Source organism: Panthera tigris, chromosome D3, assembly GCF_018350195.1.
Source record: "Panthera tigris isolate Pti1 chromosome D3, P.tigris_Pti1_mat1.1, whole genome shotgun sequence".
Classification (NCBI taxonomy): Eukaryota; Metazoa; Chordata; class Mammalia; order Carnivora; family Felidae; genus Panthera; species Panthera tigris.
The window spans coordinates 77,069,469-77,087,241 of NC_056671.1; the positions used below are offsets into that span (position 1 = coordinate 77,069,469).

General features: G+C 51.3%; 1 protein-coding gene across 1 annotated transcript in view; it reads left to right on the forward strand.

The window, feature by feature from the left end:
* LOC102960341 (O-acyltransferase like protein-like) overlaps positions 1–17,773 on the forward strand; it is a 62,480-nt gene that overhangs the window by 17,878 nt on the left and 26,829 nt on the right. The window contains exons 2-7 of the mRNA XM_042961576.1: positions 266–405; positions 1,743–1,821; positions 9,581–9,722; positions 10,697–10,914; positions 14,739–14,918; positions 15,899–16,001. Of these exons, the coding sequence (XP_042817510.1) occupies positions 266–405; positions 1,743–1,821; positions 9,581–9,722; positions 10,697–10,914; positions 14,739–14,918; positions 15,899–16,001 (862 nt within the window). The remainder of the gene's footprint in view (positions 1–265; positions 406–1,742; positions 1,822–9,580; positions 9,723–10,696; positions 10,915–14,738; positions 14,919–15,898; positions 16,002–17,773) is intronic.

Consider the following 17,773-nt stretch of genomic DNA (forward strand, 5'->3'; position numbering starts at 1 on the left):
GAGAACCTGTATCATTCTTCTCCCTCGGTGAAGACGGGGCTGTGGGCACAAAACGCAGGCTCAAAGAGTGGCCTCTGAATTCATCTTCTCTCTTGCCACCCCCCACGCCCCCCCCCACTCCCTCCCCACCCCCCCCCCACTCCCCTCCCCACCCCCTGTCATCTCAGATTGATGGTTCCGGAAGGTGGAGCTGAGTGCCTGTAAATTCATTTGAAAGTGACACGAAGAAGCTAACCTTGCCTACTTCTTTTGCTCTGAAATTCAGTGTATGACTCGGTCGGGAAGCTTGGGAGCAATATTCTTAACGGAAACGTGGACAGGCTGGGATCGTACAGCGAGTGCCTCTCCGCCCGGGCTCCCTCGGGGCGCTTCCAAGGACAGTACTGCAAGTTTCAGATCCTGCAGGTGAGTGCGGGATCTGCCCTCGTGCTCTCCAAGGACAACTGAACTTCGTGACCGGGAACCCCAGACAGCTCCGTCGATTGCTTTTCTTAACAAAACACCCCCCAAATCTATTACGATGTTTCGCAAAAAGTTACACCTAAATCACACTTGCATGTTCTGAGTGTGCGACACTATAGGAGGGCAGTTGTCCGCATTCCACACAGACCTTCAGATGTTCCTCCCGCCATATTGTATGGGGGCAAGACTTCTGGACGACCTTCATGAGGAATCCAGGGTCAAGCCCCAGCCGATGTTTCTGGGCATCAACTCCTGACTCACCATCTGTTTGGAGAATACCAAAGGGAGGGGAGACTTCCCATTACCCATAATCCTGTCCCAGAAACAGAGCTCTGAGACATGTGTTTGAGACGGGCCCGGACTTCTGCGAACACATCACTACATCAGTTGACTGAGGTCACAGGGCTCACTCCCTGCAAGGCATGTTAATTCTTCTGCTGCTGGAAAATAAAACCAGGGACAGCACAGCCTCTTATTCGATACAAAAATAGGCTTGATGATGTTGTACGACACTAGAAGAAAATACATTACACGTTGGCTAAAAACAGTCATATAAAATAGCAGTAAGAAATCCACGCTTTCTGATATTAATGCTATAAAACGGTCTTGCGATGGTTGACCACTGGCCATCGAGAGATTCTCACCCACTTGTCCCCCGGAGGGCTGTGACAATGATTGCTTGAGGGTTTAATCAGTGTGTATAAATGTCACATCCTATTTTCGAAGCAGATTAATGGTTTTGATATCAGAGCCAAAGGCCAGGCCCATGCAATCATGTAAATTGCATGTTTAGAAGCAGCATGCCGGAAATTTTTATTTATAATTTGATCTTTCCTTCATTGGGACAGGCATTCTCATCATGGGCTTGATTTATGAATAAAATCTTTATGTGATATGCTGTGTCCTGTTACAAAGAGATGGCAACGTGGCAATTCTGTTGAAAATCCTAAGGACCATTGACCCCTAGGACAGTTTGCCCTGTGGGAGAGAGGTGAACGGGGGGCGGATTACCCCGCACGGGTGGCGGCTTTTAAACTAATCAGCTGCGTACTTTGATGTAAATACAAGTGCATCTGACCTTCTGTAGGTTTACTTGAACCACCCTGTGATGGGGAAGCCATCTCCAAAGATGTCAGCACACGTCTTTCGATACCTGTCTCTCCCCACCCCCCTCGTCCTAATCTTAATTCTTGGGCAGCACAACAGCAGCCTTAGAAATGATCGTGTGCATGTGTCATGAGCACCAACATGAAAGAACGTTGTGACTTCGTGTTTTTCAGGATGGAGCTGCATACAGCGTGGGAATGTGTGTCCCTGATTCTTGCACCGAAGAGGACGTGACCGTGATGTCTCAGTTGGGTAGGTCCTAGTGAGACTGTTGTCTCCGCGTAACGTTTGAAGACCCCCAACTCCTTGGAGCCGAGAAAGGCCATTCTTTCAGGAACGAACTAACCTTTCATCCTGATTAAGGCCAACAAACTGAGTGAGAATAATGGGGTTTTGGGGATTTGGCAATGGAGGTGTCGGAATAGGCAAGGAGTAGGTAGGATGGAGGATGGAGGTAGGATTGAGAGAGAGAGAGAAAGAGAGAGAGAGACAGAATGTGAGTGGGGGAGGGGCACAGAGAGAGGGGGAGACACAGAATCCGAAGCAGGCTCCAGGCTCCGAGCCATCAGCACGGAGCCCGACGCGGGGCTCGAACTCACAGACCGCGAGATCATGACCTGAGCCGAAGTTGGACGCTCCACTGACGGAGCCACCCAGGCGCCCCCTGCACCATAAAATTTTAAATTTCAACAATCTTCCCTCACCCACAGTGGCCTGGTTCGGCCTGAAGAAAGGAGGGGGGCGGTATCCGGTTCCATATTGTGAGTGTTCTCTGCTGTGGCCCATGTGTGGAAGTCTGGCAGCTGCCAAATCCAGAAGGCCATTCTGAACTGGGATCGTGTGACGCCGATGGGTTACGAGGGTTCAGGGCTGGGACCCCCGCGTTTTTTCCGAGTCGTCACCTCCCAGCTGTGCGATCCTGGGCAAATCGCTCCAACTCCCCGTGCCTCGATCCCTTCCTCTGCAGGGAGAGGGGTGGACAACGAAGTTTCACGTGACTCCAGCTCCCCGCGTTCTTGCGGTCGCTTCTGACCTTCGCCTCGCAGAGTGAATACATTTGAGACCTCATAGACGCTGGGTTGATTTCCTCTCTTTCCGAATTTTCAAAGGAAGAGTTTTGAAGCCCCGAAGTTTAACCACTAGCATCTCTTGTATTTATTCCGGTTGTCCAAATGAGAACTAACACGGCACGTTAAAAGGAAGACACTATTTCTCTACCCGCAGGACACTTCGGACACCACGTGCGTGGGTGTCCCCCTCACGTTGTACGGTTCTGACACGAACTACCTGGAGGCCGTGCTGACCCCACAGGTCAAAGGCTCATGCCCACAAGACCATCCCCCACTTCAGACACCAGTCCCAAGTAGTGGGTCCCGAGGTTGCCCACACTTCGGTCTGATGGAGCGGCCAGTCAGGGGTCCCCACCGTACCCTCCTTAGGTTTGCGCATTTGCTGTCCTGGCTCACAGAACACGGAGAAACACTTTACTGTTACTTATGACTGGCTTGTTATAAAGGACAAAACTCGGGAACAGCCGAATGGAAGAGTGGCACAGGGCACGGAATGTGGGAAGGGGCGTCGAGCTTCCCTGCCCTCTCAGGGTGCACCCCCATCCCGGCACCTTGTATTCCTCAGCCCAGAAGCTCTCTGAACCGCTTTGTTTAGGACTTTTATGGAGGTTCCATTACGTAGGCACAATTTTTTTTTTAATATTTATTTTTGAGAGAGGGAGAGAGAGAGAGCGCGCACGCACAAGTGGGGGAGGGGCAGAGAGAGAGGGGGACAGAGGATCCGAAGCGGGCTCCGCGCTGACAGCAGAGAGCCCCATGGGGCTCAAACTCACGAACTGTGAGGGGCGCCTGGGTGGCGCAGTTGGTTAAGCGTCCGACTTCAGCCAGGTCACGATCTCGCGGTCCGTGAGTTCGAGCCCTGCGTCGGGCTCTGGGCTGATGGCTCAGAGCCTGGAGCCTGCTTCAGATTCTGTGTCTCCCTCTCTCTCTGACCCTCCCCCGTTCATGCTCTGTCTCTCTCTGTCCCAAAAATAAATAAAAAACGTTGAAAAAAAAAAATTAAAAAAAAAAACAAAAAAAAACAACTCACGAACTGTGAGATCATGACCCAAGCCACAGTCGGACGCTCAACCGACTGAGCCACCCAGGCACCCCAACGGGTAGGCACAATTGATGAAATCACAGACCATTGGTGATTGACTCAATCCGGTCCCTCTCTCCCTCCAGAGGTGGGGGATGGGCTGAAGGCTCCAATCTTCTAGTCCCGACTGGTGCCCCCCAGAGTCATTTTATTAGGCATCAACTCAAGTCTGCTTGAAAGGGGCTTATTATGAATGAGAACAAACACTCCTCCTACCCGTGTCACTCAGGAAATTCCAAGGGCTTTATGAGCTCTGTGCCAGGAACCCGGGATGAAGACCAACTTTAGATTTCTTATTATATCACAACCTCACACACATATTTAAAATCTTTCAAGTGTCGATGTTGCAGTTAGTTTTCAATAAGCTTAAATTGTCCTCTGACTTTATGATCCCCGCTATAGCTTCAGATACAGGGTCTATCTACCCAGCCAAATATTTTATGTGCTGTTGAAAAGAAAGCCAATTGTTATAAGTTAAATTTCAATTTCAGTTCTTGCTGGATAGGCCATAAATAGCCTAGCAACAAAGATAAATGCGTGGAGTCGTTATTAAATTAGCAGTTCGAGTGAATAAATGGCTCCCTAAGTCTGAGTTAACGTTCATTATTATTTAAGAGATTTATCAGCTAGCCTGGTTTTTCTGGCCAATGCTAAGCTCGTTAGCCAGAGTGGACATTAGAATAAAGTGGAAGGTTCCATGCTATTGTGGATACAAAGATATTCTGATGAGTGTCATTGAGGAACCGGAAAAAGGAAGGGTCCTGCTTAGGGAGGGTAGGGCTGACTGATAGGGTTGGTATATCAGAGAAGCTTCGTTCTCCAGCTTCTGCACGGAGAAGCGGGAGCTTCTTTGCCTAGGAGAAAAGGTCTCCATCCGGAAAGGATTTGTCAGCTATTCCCCAAAGCTTTTTTTTTTTTAACCCTTTTGAAAAAAAATGTTTATATTTATTTTTTGAGAGAGAGCCTGAGCAGGGGAGGGGCAGAGACAGAGGGAGCCAGAATCCTGGGAGCAGGCTTCCCGCAAAGCCCGAGGTGGGGCTTGAACGCACGAATCGAGAGATCAAGACTTGAGCCGAAGTCGGGCGCTCAACCGGCTGAGCCACCCAGGTGCCCCGGCTGTTCCCCAAAGATTTTTGATGGAGTTGCCAGTATTTCCTCTACAGATGTGGGGGCAGACAGCTCGGCAATAGCGGGTGGAAGCTGTTTGTGCAAGGACTTAACACGTGGCGACCGTAGCAGACAAGCCAGGAAGAAAAGAGCACAAGATTGCAGACAGAGGGGAAAAGATTCTGGGCAGGTCAGGGTGTGTTACCGAGTAATACTCCCCTGTATATATATATATACCACATCTTCTTTATCCATTTATCCATCGATGGACATTTGGGCTCTTTCCAGAATTTGGCTATTGTCAATCGTGCTGCTATAAACATGGGGGTGCACGTGCCCCTTCGAAACAGCACACCTGTATCCCGTGGATCAATGCCTAGTCGTGCAATTGCTGGGTAGTTCTCTATTTTCAATTTTTGGAGGAACCTTTTCCAGAGTGGCTGCACCAGCTTGCCTTCTCACCCACAATGCAACAGTAAACGTCAGGCAAATCTGACTGGAGTTTAATGGAGAGGCAAATAATTACCTGGTCACAGGGACAGCACGGAGCTGAGAAAGAAGGGGCTTGGGTTAAGGGTCTGTTAATGCTGAGGTAGCCAATTTTACCCAGACTCAACTATGAAGAATTTCCCTTCTTTTTTTTTTTTTTTTTTTTAACATTTATTTATTCTTGAGAGAGAGCGTGAGCAGCGGAGGGGCAGAGAGAGAGAGGGAGACAGAGAATTCGAAGCAGGCTTCAGGCTCTGAGCCATCAGCACAGAGCCCAATGCAGGGCTCGAACTTAACCGACCATGAGATCATGATCTGAGCTGAAGTCGGACGCCCAACTGACTGAGCCACCCAGGCGCCCCATGAAGAATTTCCATTCTTAGGAACTCACTCTCAGCCTGCCTCCTGTCCTTATGGAAATTTCATGACATCGTATGGTGGCCACAGCGTCTCTCCTGGCAGTGGCCGAAAGCAGCGAGAACTGGGCTGTTCACAGTCAATGTGGAACCATCCCTTATATCCGTCCTCTTTCTTATGCTCTGTTAGGCTAATTTCATCTCCACTTGCCTATTACAATTAGGATTATGAGGCCTCCACGGAACCAGGGGCCTGGCACTTCAAGGAGTGACTTCTTCCCCCTCCCCCCACGATCTCACGGGAAGTCCCGGAGCCCTGATTGAGCAAATGGAGCTATTTTAATGAATAACTCCCTCAACTACCCACAGAAGCGCCTCGGAAGGACTGAGGATCAGTCCTGAGGATCACAAGGAATCCAAACCATTTCACAGGATACCATTTTGTGTTCTCGGTTCAATGCAGAAAACATGTCCTGAGGACTCTTACATCTGGCCTCTGTGTGCCATCGCGTGCGTGTGCCGAGGGGGGAGAATCAAAAGAATTGGGAGTTCTCATTTTGAGAACCCTATAATTTAGTTAGTGAGGGGAGTGTGCGTGCCCGACGTGAACCCCTGTCGGGAAATACACATTGGAGCTCATGCCAACTGCTAGGGACAGGTAGCCGTGCAGAGGAACTTTGGGGGGGGCCCGCAGGGTTGAGGGGGAAAGAGCCACCTGGGATAGGGTGAAAGGGGACCTTTGTAGCGTGGGCTTGAGCTGCCTGTGTCAGTGAAGGGGGTGCTGATGGTATGTGGCGAGACATTGGTGGGAAACAGATCAAACAAAGGTTCCCTATTCCCCTCTAGAGGCCTAGAATCTGACACGGTGTAGACCCTTCTGCACAGGCTGCCGATTGGTGTAATCAACTGGCGGGATTTAGCACGGGGAGTGGGGATTCTCCTCAGTGCTGCTAGGACCGAGGACATTGACTCTGGTCACTTGGTGAGGGAGGACGAGCCCAGGAAACCCAACTGTCCGCAGGCAGCCCCCCATTCGAGAGTCTTGGCCTGGTCCCCCCACCGAGTGCTATCTCATCAAGGGCAGCGATCTGGCGAGTCTCTGTGAGAGCTGGCTGGGGCCGCCTTTTCAAATACCACAGACTCCGGGGCTTAACAACGAGATTTCTTTCTCATGGTTCTGGCGACTGGAAGTCCAGGATCAAGGCGTCAGGAGGGCCGGTTTCTTCTGAGGGCTCTTTCCTGGGCTTGCAGACGGCCACCTTCTCGCTCACTGTGAGCTCACCTACGGGTGTCCAAACTCCCTTTCATTTAAGGACACCGGTTGGATGAGATAGTGTGATGGCTCCGTTGTCATTTAATCACCTCTCCCTAAAGGCCCTGCCTCTAAATATCGTCACATTCTGAGGTCCTGGCTTCAACATACGAATTTAGAGGGGACACGGTTGTCTCTAGGCATCTCTTTCAGAGCCCTTTGAACTTGATTTTGGGACCTCCGGGGCTCAATTCTTTTCTACTCATTCTCTTCCTCTCCTGCCCCTGAGGCTTTCCTGTGATCACCTGCAAAGAGGGTGGGCACCTTGGAGGAGGGGAGCGGTAGCTGCAGTGTAGCCCTTAGACCTAGGTAAGAAGGACCCTGTCCTCGGCGCCCTGCTTTAGAGACCAGGCCTCCGGCTGGGCCTCCTCGTGGGATGTCTGTAGGGTCACGGGACATGCCCACCTTCCCCTTCTCTTCCAGTCACACTGAGTGTCTAGAATTCCCTGCCCCTCTGGCTCCCGGCCCCCCTCCAAGGGGGGGGTATGGGGGAGGGCTAGGGAGGTGGAGCTTAGGTTATCCACACCCCACAGCTAAGGCACTTGGTGGTGTAGGAACAGGGAAGAGGTGGGGGGAGAGAAAAGTGTTGGAGGTAGGCCAGACGTGAGACTCCACTGTGTCCAACCCAGCCTTCCTCATTACCCAGAGGAGGAAATGAGACCCAGAGAGGTGAAGTAACTTGCCCAGGGTCCCACAGCAAGCTGGCTGAAACCCAAGCCTCCTGCATGCAAATCTAGCCAATACGTTGTGCTACAATGGGGTAGCAGGAGGACGCAAAAAGGCCACACTCTTCAGGTTCACGCCGACCCGAGTGAGATTGTCCCTGCCCCTTAGCAGCAACATAGAGACAACCAACATTTACTGAACGCTTACCCTTCCAGGAACTTGCTGAGTGCTTTCTAGTTAGTGCTGCACCCCTCGCAACAACCCTATGAGGGGTGATTGTTTTCATTTCACCAAGGGGGAAACCGAGGCACGGAACCGGGAAGTAACGTGTCCACGGTCATAAAGGGTAGATGCGGGCTCTCAGTGCAGAGCCTGCATTCTTTAAATTTTTTTTTTTAACGTTTATTTATTTTTGAGACAGAGGGAGACAGAGCATGAACGGGGGAGGGTCAGAGAGAGAAGGAGACACAGAATCTGAAACAGGCTCCAGGCTCCGAGCGGTCAGCACAGAGCCTGACGCGGGGCTCGAACTCACGGACCGCGAGATCGTGACCTGAGCCGAAGTCGGATGCCCAGCCGACTGAGCCACCCAGGCGCCCCCAGAACCTGCATTCTTAGCCACCATGCTTAGGTTCATGAACTTATCCAAGGAGAATTTTCCTTGTCTGTAAAATAAGATAAATAATGGGCGCCTGGGTGGCTCAGTCGTTAAAAGCATCTGACTTTGGCTCAGGTTCGTGAGCTGGGAGTCCCGCATCAGGGGAACCCTGTCTGTCTCTCTCTCTCTGTCCAGGACACCCTCTCTCTCTCTCTCTCTCTCTCAAAAAAAAAAAAAAAAAGAAATGATGGATTAGAGACAGTGATCAAAACACGTCTCATATCTAATGGGTGCTTAATATCTATATTTTTATTTTTTGTTATTTATAATTGGCATTGCTATTTAATTAAACTACACTGTGTCCCCCCTCCTTTGCTGATGTTTTGGAAGATCCTGGGTCCTGTGGGTCTCAAAGTGTGTGCCCTGATTACTAGGTAGCCTGAGCACCTGATTTCTTGTTAGAAATGCAAATTCTCAGGTCCCACCCCAGACCTGCTGCATCGGCCCTGGCTGGGAGGGGAGGGGAGGCAGGCAGTGGTCTATTGAGCAGGCCCTCCGGGTAATCCTGGGACACACTGAAGTTTGAGACCACTGCCCTCCTCTTACCACTAATGTCCCCACAAACTACGGGGATCCCTACAATCAGTGACTGATTAGGTGCGCCCCGAGTTGGTGCTTCTGTGTTTCACTTTTATTTATTTATTTACTATCTTTTAATGTTTATTTTTGAGAAAGAGAGACAGAGCATGAGCAAGGGAGCGGGCAGAGAGAGAGAGGGAGACACAGAATCGGAAGCAGGCTCCAGGCTCCGAGCGGTCAGCACAGACCCCGACGCGGGGCTCGAACCCACCAACCGCGAGATCGTGACCTGAGCCGAAGTGGGAAGCTTAACCGACTGAGCCCCCCAGGTGCCCCCTTTAGATACAGCGCCTTTCTCCAGCCTGCGGGCTTTCATTGTATTTTTTTCATCTCATATTGCATTTATGTCCCTTGCGGGAACCTGTTTACGAACAGATTTAAGCAGATTTAATGGTGCCTTTTAGGATTGTCATTCCCAGCGCTGTGCTAGGAGGGACCTCGGGAGTCTGGGCGGGCTAAGCATTCCAGAGACTACGGTCCACTTCGCACTGGGCTGAGTTCTTCCTTCTGTGAGTCTCAGCATCTTCGTGCCCTATTTTCCCCATCTGTAAATCAGATATAGGAAAGCCAGCTGCCCTTTTTCATATCAAAGTTTTATTTTGAAATAATAGGTATGAAAGCTCTTGGAAAAGTATATTTGTTGCGGAGTAAAGTATCACTAATACAATCTTTTTTTTTTCTTTCCCTTGGTAGATATTTTCAGATTCAGAAATACTTCGTTTTTGGCCCCTTCTCTCTCTCTCTTTGCAATCAATTCTTCCTCCTCATCTGGCACGGGCGTGGCTAGATGTGCTACTGGAACGTTCCCCCTCGACACCTTTGTGGCCGTGTGCCTGTGAGTATGGGCATCTGAGGTACCTGGTCGGGATGTATACGTCGGGACTGTGTAATCGATTTCCACTCACCACCTACGCGTAGCCATTTCATTTTCATTCTTGAATGATGTCTGGCCAGTGTTCCCTGAACGATCACCACATACCTTAAACAAGAAAATTCAGCAGTGGTCGAGAGGAAGGCTGGCCACACCCAAATGTGATTGAGTTTCAGAGTCACGGAGAAATGTATCCTGATCCCAAATTGTCCTGTTCCTATCACGTGACCCCTGAAGATTAATTTCTTTTATTTGAGGTGTGGCTTCTCCCTCAAACACCTTAGCCGTCCTGTCTGTTACTTTTTGTTTGCATCCTGCACACAAACTAGCAGAAGTGGAATTGCCAGGGCGTAGCTGGCATCATTGGTGAGGGGCTTTCCTGAAAACCTCACTTATTTAACTACCCCCCGTAGGTGTCACCCGTATCACCGGCTAGCTTTGTAAAAACGACTACCAATCTGATGGAGTCAATACACTGGTTTAATTTACCTTAAAACCTTGGTAACGAGGAGGTTTTTTTCCCCCGTCAAGTTTATCTGCTATCCATACTTTTCGCTCCTGTTTCCATGTACGTGGGTTAGCTGGGTTCTTACTGATTTTTTAAACTATCTTATATACATGAAAGATATGAGTTCGTAGTCCAATCAGCTGCAAGTATCCTCCTCAGGGTTTGGGTGTTTCTGTTTATGATTTTTTTTTTTTTTTTTTAGCAATTATAATAAGGAGTCGAGTGAAATCCATTAATCTTTTACTTCATTAATCATTTCCTTCATTATCGATTCTTACGAAGCCACTCCCGCCCCTTTAAACTGTTCGATACTTGTCTGTATTTTTGTTGGGGGCTTGCGTGGTTGGTTTCTCGCTGGGCTGTTTTCTCTGCCTCTTACGGTGGCTTTGGTGCGACGTAAGGCTTGGTCACATGTGTCTTCCCCCTGCAGCTGCCTCACCTCGCTGGGCCTCCTCCTGCCCCTGGCTGGGACTGTCTATGTGGCGGCCAGGAGGCGGGGGCCCGACTACAGGGAGTCACCCTCACATCAGGCACGACCGGCCACCGACGGGAGCCTGCCTCTGAGAGAGACACAGAGGAGTGACCCAGGAAACAGAGCGGGTGGCCTGGCCCACCTCTCACTCTCAGGAACCCCGAGCAGAGGACAAAGTAGGCATTTTGATAAACTAAGAGCGCGCACTAGAGGTGGCTTAGAGGAGCCGTATTTGGAAAATAATTCCGACGGTGCTGGGGTCTGGGGAACGTCCAGCAGCTTCTAAATGCCAGTGTGGAGGTTGGGTCTCTGTTCTTCACAATTCCGTCTTTGTTTCCTGTCGGAGTGTTACGGCGAGTCGCTAAAAATGCTGCTTTCTTTCTTGGGTACAATGATCCAGTGTGTTTTGTGCTACCCCGTGACCAGGGCAGAGCAGGGCTTGGGTTTCGCCGCAGTCATCCTCTAAGAAACAATTCCATGCCCACAGTGTCTATTTTCGGTGTCACAGCGACGCAGATGGCTCGCAGAACCTTGCTGGCATCACTGAGGTGAAGGATTGACGTCCACATCGAAGCCAGGGGAGTAAGTGTGCAACACGTTAAAGCCTGGCTGAGCGTATCCGAGCCAGAACTAAATAACCCAGTTAGGGAAGGGCGAGCTGGACGGCGCTTAGCAGTTGGTCACGTTGCGTTGTGTTGCAGCTAAAAATCAAAAGCATTATCTTCATTTCCCCCTGCCCATATGGCAAGACAAAGACCACACACACACACACACACACCCTGAAACAAGGGCCGCATCGTCATGCAAACAGATTTAGCACATGGGGAATCGTTTCTGGCAGAGTCCCTGGACCTGCACACAATTAATTGATCTTCCCTTACTCCAACTCGGGGGATAAAGATAAGACACCATATCAATGAATGGGCCAAAAGATTATGAATGTGTGATCAAGCAGCTTCGGGGGATATGTCCACTGTGGAGGGCACGGCGATGATTTTATCAGACCCTCTTTGGATCTTCGGGCAAAAATAAAAACTGCTGTAACACTACCACGAGCTCCCAGCAACAAGCTAGTGGTAACACTACCACGAGCTCCCAACAACACGAGCTCCCAAGCAGCTCCCAAGCAACAATTCTTTTCTTAATTTTTTTAATGTTTATTTATTTATTATGGGGGGGGGAGGGGCAGAGAGAGAGGGAAAGAGAGAATCCTAAGCAGACTCCACGCTGTCAGTGCAAAGCCTGACTTGGAGCTGGAACTCACGAACCGTGAGATCATGACCTGAGCCAAAACCAAGAGTTGGATGCTTAACCGACTGGGCCACCCAGCAGTCCCTGCTCTGTCATTTCTACCGATGGGCCCTTGTTTTGCCCTCCTACTAACTCTCTTGTTTCATCAGATACTGGGGACAGTTATGATGGCTTCTCCTGTCATAGTCTCAGAGCCCCTCAGTCACTCCTCATGTGACATTGTTCAAGAACTTGGCTCCCCAGCTGCCATGTAGAGAAGGTTCCACGAGCGTGGAACATGCTTAGCGACCTCCGCTCAATCCTGCCTGGGTTTCTAACTCTGCCCTTGGTGGGGTTGTTTGACCCCTAAGAACCTCAGGTTCCACATGTGTAAAACTGGGACATACAGTGGGATTTGTTGAAGGAATTAAATGAGGTAATGGAAACTTACATCCTCCTGCTACGTTGCCTTTTTCCTCATTCGCTGCCCTTAAGCCAGAAGGAGGAAAGGATAGTGGCTTTAACTGCCCAAGACCTCTCGCTAACACTGACCTTGCTGAGGTCAGCTGGGTTCCAGGCACCTGCCACGGGCTTCTAGCTGTCAGACTGAGGGTGAGCCTACAGTCACCGACATTCACCGCTGCCTGTCATTAGGTAGAAGACTAAGCCACGGAGCCTGGCGTTTTAAGGCAGATGCACCTGATACGGTGTCGGGACCCAGCCACCGAAACATTAGGGTTTCGGCCCAAGACAGGACTCTCTATGGTCAGGACACGAAGGTTATGTTCACTTTTTCAGCAGTTATGTTTAACTGTGGCCTCAAAATGGCAGAAGTGGGGGGACCGTGTCCTCTTGCTGTAACTTTTTTTTTGGATTTAATACCATCAGAGTAAACGATCACATCCTGAATGTTTGGAAACAAAAAATCGAGATGCAGAGAGCCCTAGGGTCAGCATCTTTTCCGTGTCCACATTTGCACTCACCAGCGAGTCAAATCAACATAAGACTGCCGTGTCTCCTAGAAGTTTAGAGCCAAATTGGGTATTTCGGATTCCTGGGTCTTTATCCTCCAAGTAATCATTGCGTTTGCTTAGAGAGGTTTCCTGTTACAAGAGCCTGCCCTTCCCGACTTAGAGGAGGAAAAATATCAGCACGTGTTGGAGGAAGTTTCCACGAAGCAAACGGCTATGGATTTTAGCCCCTGGAAGGCAGGGCCCTTACTGTGTGGTCTGTCAGCTTCAAGCGGGCTCACGGTAATAATCGCTGAGAAAATCCAAAGGGGCCACAAGGTCTTTCAAAGCGCCACGACACCTTGTGGTTCGCAAACTCTGGTTCTCAAACTCCGGAAGCACCTGGAGGTCTTGTCGCAGCACGAGGACCTTTGCGGGGCCCGGCCCTCAGAGGTTCTGGGTCGGTGGGTCTGGGGTGGGGCCTGAGACCGTGCATTTCCAACAGGCCCCCCGGGCGATACTGGGGCTGCCGGACTGGGGACCCCCTACTTTGAGAACCTCTGACCTACATGCATCCTTTCAACTGATCTTCCCCATCCCCCTTGGTTTATCCTTTCCACTTACCAGCGAGTGAACGGGACTCAGAGAGGCCGTCTTCTCTACAGACCGGTTATTTTCAGACACCGTTACAAGCTGCTACTAGTTAAGTGGAGCCACGAGTAGAATTTAGATGCAAAAAAAAAAAAAAAAATCGAATGATAGCAAAATGCATTCAGGGCTCGCTTGCCAAGGTGGGCAGGCGTCAGGCCAGATGTTTGGCAAATATGCTCAAATGCTCACCGCAGCCCGGCCAAAAAGGGTGCTCAGTTTAAAAGTGAGGGAAGAGGTCCCGAGAGGTTGAAGAGAGGGCAGAACCGTCCAGAGCCCGGGTTCTGTGTGTGTGTCTCTCTCTCTCGTGGCACGTGGCTTCTGGGGAGCCGAAGGGAGCCGGGACTCGGGGTGCAGGACACGACTGGCCGTGCTGTGCCAAGGGCCGGTCGGTGAAAATGCCCCTAGAGGAGAGGGTGAGCTCTGTGATTTCAGGCAGGCACACGGGAGAGCGACTCCGATGGAAAAACCCCTATTTACGGCCGAGACCTCCGAAGGTTTGACAATTACATTCCCCCATTTCAGAAACTGATTTGAAATTTGCAGAGCCTGGTTATCCGCCAGCTCTCATTTGTAAATAAGTCTCATTTCTGCGGGGACTTCTTGAGCCTGCGATGTTTAAGCACCAAGCTTCAACCAAGACAAACCGTGAGTCTCTTGCAGCGGCTTGCGCCTTCCTTTGGAGGTTCCTGGTTCACAGGTCCGGCTGTTTGGAATGCATCCCAACGAGTCCGGTCAAAATTTTGTAAACATGAGGGGCGCCTGGGTGGCTCGGTCGGTGAAGCGTCCGACTTCGGCTCAGGTCACGATCTCGCGGTCCGTGGGTTCGAGCCCCGCGTCGGGCTCTGGGCTGACCGCTCGGGGCCTGGAGCCTGTTTCGGATTCTGTGTCTCCCTCTCTCTCTGCCCCTCCCCTGTTCATGCTCTGTCTCTCTCTGTCTCCAAAATAAATAAACGTTAAAAAAAAAAAATTTTGTAAACATGAAACGGAAGAAGGGACGTAGAAGGGACGAGAGCAATTGGGCTTCAAATAGTGAGTGTGGCAGGTGTGATGGTGTCTCCTCTGCTCCTCATGACAATCCTAAGGTTATGAGATGGACTTTGATTCCCGTTTTGTAGCTGGGGAAACGTAGGCACTTCAGGGTGGATGGTAACACCTGTGCTCTCGTCCAGGATTTTTAGGAGCCACGGAGCACGCTCTGAAATGCTTTTCGTGGCAGAAGAACGTGCCGGCCATCTGGACCACAGAGACGCCAGGGGGCGTGTGCTCTGCGCTGAATGGCATCCGGGCTCTGAGCCTCCTCTGGATCATATCCGGGCACACCAGTCAGATGACTGCCTGGCTGTCTTTGGGTGAGGAGAACTCACGGGTCTTTCCGAGCAGTCGAGGAAGAGGGCCGCTTTCGCGCGAGGGGATCGTGTTGGGCCCGGGACGCGAGCCTGCAGCCTTCCTTCTGTTTTAGACACGTAGCCGTGACCCCCCCCCCCCAACAAGTGAGTTTTGGGAGGGCCCAAACCGATGCCCCGTAGTTGCTCTCCCTCCTCGTGGGTGGAAACCAGGCACCTGATGACCAGGTGAACAGCGACACCCGAGGATCACACATGCGTCGTCCAAAGAGCCGGATTCCCTCTTGTCCTACTCGACGAAGCCAGAAACTAACATGTTTTTTCTCCTGGAAAGATAGTCAAGCATAAACAGATAAATATTATGCACCGGTGTTAAAGCTGTGTTTCTCGGCCTGCTGCCTCACTCCAGAAGCAGCACGGGAGCCGCTCCGGGGCGGGGGGGGGGGGGGGGGGGATGTGCACCAGGTCAAGGGGATGTTGCTGCCCCCGCCCCCCCCGCCCCAGGAGCTGTGGGCACCGTGAGAACAGGAAGCGGTTCAAAGCCTGAGTTACGGTGGTTCCGTGGCAGATACTGTCAGGTGCCTCAGTCACCATTTCTTATTCCGATCTGTGTTCTCTTCAGTAAGTTGTGGGGATACACAAAATCCTCTTTTTTTTTTTTAATGTTTATTTATTTTTGAGAGAGAGAGAGAGAGACAGAGAGTGAGCGGGGAAGGGGCAGAGAGAGAGAGGGAGACACAGAATCCGAAGTAGGCTCCAGGCTCCGAGCTGTCAGCGCAGAGCCCGACGCGGGGCTCGAACTCATGAATCGTGAGATCACGACCCGAGCCGAGGTGGGACGCTTCGCTGGCTGAGCCCCCCAGGCGCCCCGAAATCCCCTCGATACTATGAAAGTCGAAGGTGCTCCTCTTGCTTTTTTTGAAAACGTAAATCACACGACTTTCTTCTGTGAAACAGAAAGACAGCTGTTTTTATGTTTGTTGCAGATAATGTGCTTGAGTGGAAAAGCAGAGTGCTTAAAAATCCACTGTACCTTTATTCTCGGAGTGGCCCATTCTATCTTGGGGTTGACACATTCTTCCTGATCAGGTAATGTGGTGTTGTGTCTGCTGTTGTGCATATTGCTGTGTGTGTGTGTGTGTGTGTGTCCAGCAATAAGCAAACAAATAAACAAGAACAAAATCTGATAGTAATAGCTACTAGGAAAGAAGAGCACAGTGGTTGTGAGAGAGAGCGGGTAGACTTGTTGGAAAAGGCTTGTCTGATGAGGGACTACTGTGGCTAGAAGGAGCTGGCCCTGGGAAAATTCTGGATAAGAAAGATTCAGGCAAAGGGAGCCACCAGTGCCGAAGAGCTAAGGAGAGAGAGAGAGAGAGACAGAAACAGAGAGAGACAGAGACAGAGATCCTTGTTAAAGGAGCAGAAAGAAGGCGGAAGCATAGTGAAGGTGGGGAGAGAGGGAGTGAGCCGGGCAGGGCCAGACCACAGAGGACCTTGTAGCAAGACTCAGGAGCCTGGACTTTAGTCTTGGTGGGACGGGAAGAGGTTGGATTGCTTTCGTTTGAAAGCGATATCATCTGACATTTTAAAAAATGATCACTCTGGCTCCTGTGTTCGCGGCAGATCTAAGGCAGGCAGGGATAGAAGCAGGGAGATCCATCAGGTGACCTTTGCTATACTTCCGATGAGAAACGATGAGGCCTGGACGGGGGCGGGGGGGTGGGGGGGGATGGCCGGTGGGGGGGATAGAGTGAGAAGGTCATGTCCAAGATAGGCTTTAGATGTGGAATTGTCAGGACCTGTTGATTGGATGTGAAGGGCGAGAAAGAGAGGACTTCAGAAGGACTTCCGGCTGGGCTCAGGAGCTGAGATGGGGGGGTGGGTGGGGGGTCTGTGTCGGGGCGGGGGTGGGAGGAGGAGGAGGAGGGGTGGGGGGTGGCTGGCATTCGCTGAGCAGAAAGCCTGGAGCAGAAGAGAGTCTTGGCGGGAAAACCAGGCCTTCTGTTGGAATCAAAGGGTGCCAACCCGGTGAAGATAACCCAGACACCCAGGTAGTGGTGTTCAGTCAGCAGGGGCTCCGTGTGCCGGGAGCTCGGTGGAAATGTCCAGGCCAGAGATGGGAACTTGGGGGCCTTGGGTTACGGGCGGCAGGGAGGCCACAGAGCTGGCCCGCATCTCGCGGGGAGGAGAGCGCAAGCAAGGACAGGGCAGGGGTAGATGCTAGGACCTCCGCCGCCCCTGCCCAATAAGGAGTTGTCGAAATCATGTCTTAGTTGTTTTAGCTCCAGCTTCTGGTGTGACAGGTTCTTGGGGGTAAGGCAGAGAAAGGAGGGTACAGAATGAGCTGAGACCTGATCACCAGGTGGCCAGGGTGACAAAAAGGGGCCCAGACAGGCGAGGGTCAGAGGCCACTTCTGCGGTGAAATGGGAACCGCTGGGCACCAGACTTGCCAGGAGGGCATAGCTGGGTCTAACCAGGCAGGCAAACCCGACTGCAGAGACCTGGGGCAGGCCCCCGCTGGGTGGGGAGGTCGGCCCAGGGGTCGGCCCTCAACGTCCAGAACTCTGTTCCCTGCAAGAGGACCTAGCAAGAACAAGGCCAAAAAGATGGGACTGGCTGGCAGAGCCCCAGGCCGTGGGAGGGAGGCTGGCAAGGACAGATCAGCATGGCTGGAATCAAAGCCAAAAACTCAAGCTGGAGAGTTGCCACCAGGAGGGAAGAATGAGGGCCTGGAAAGCCACTGGTCATGCCTGGACTATCAGTGCAAACCCCTGAGACACCAGAGCTGCCGTTGGGTCAGCCCTGAGATACCCCAAAACCCCAGGCCAAGGCTATGAAATTTCAGAAGTCCAAGAAAACT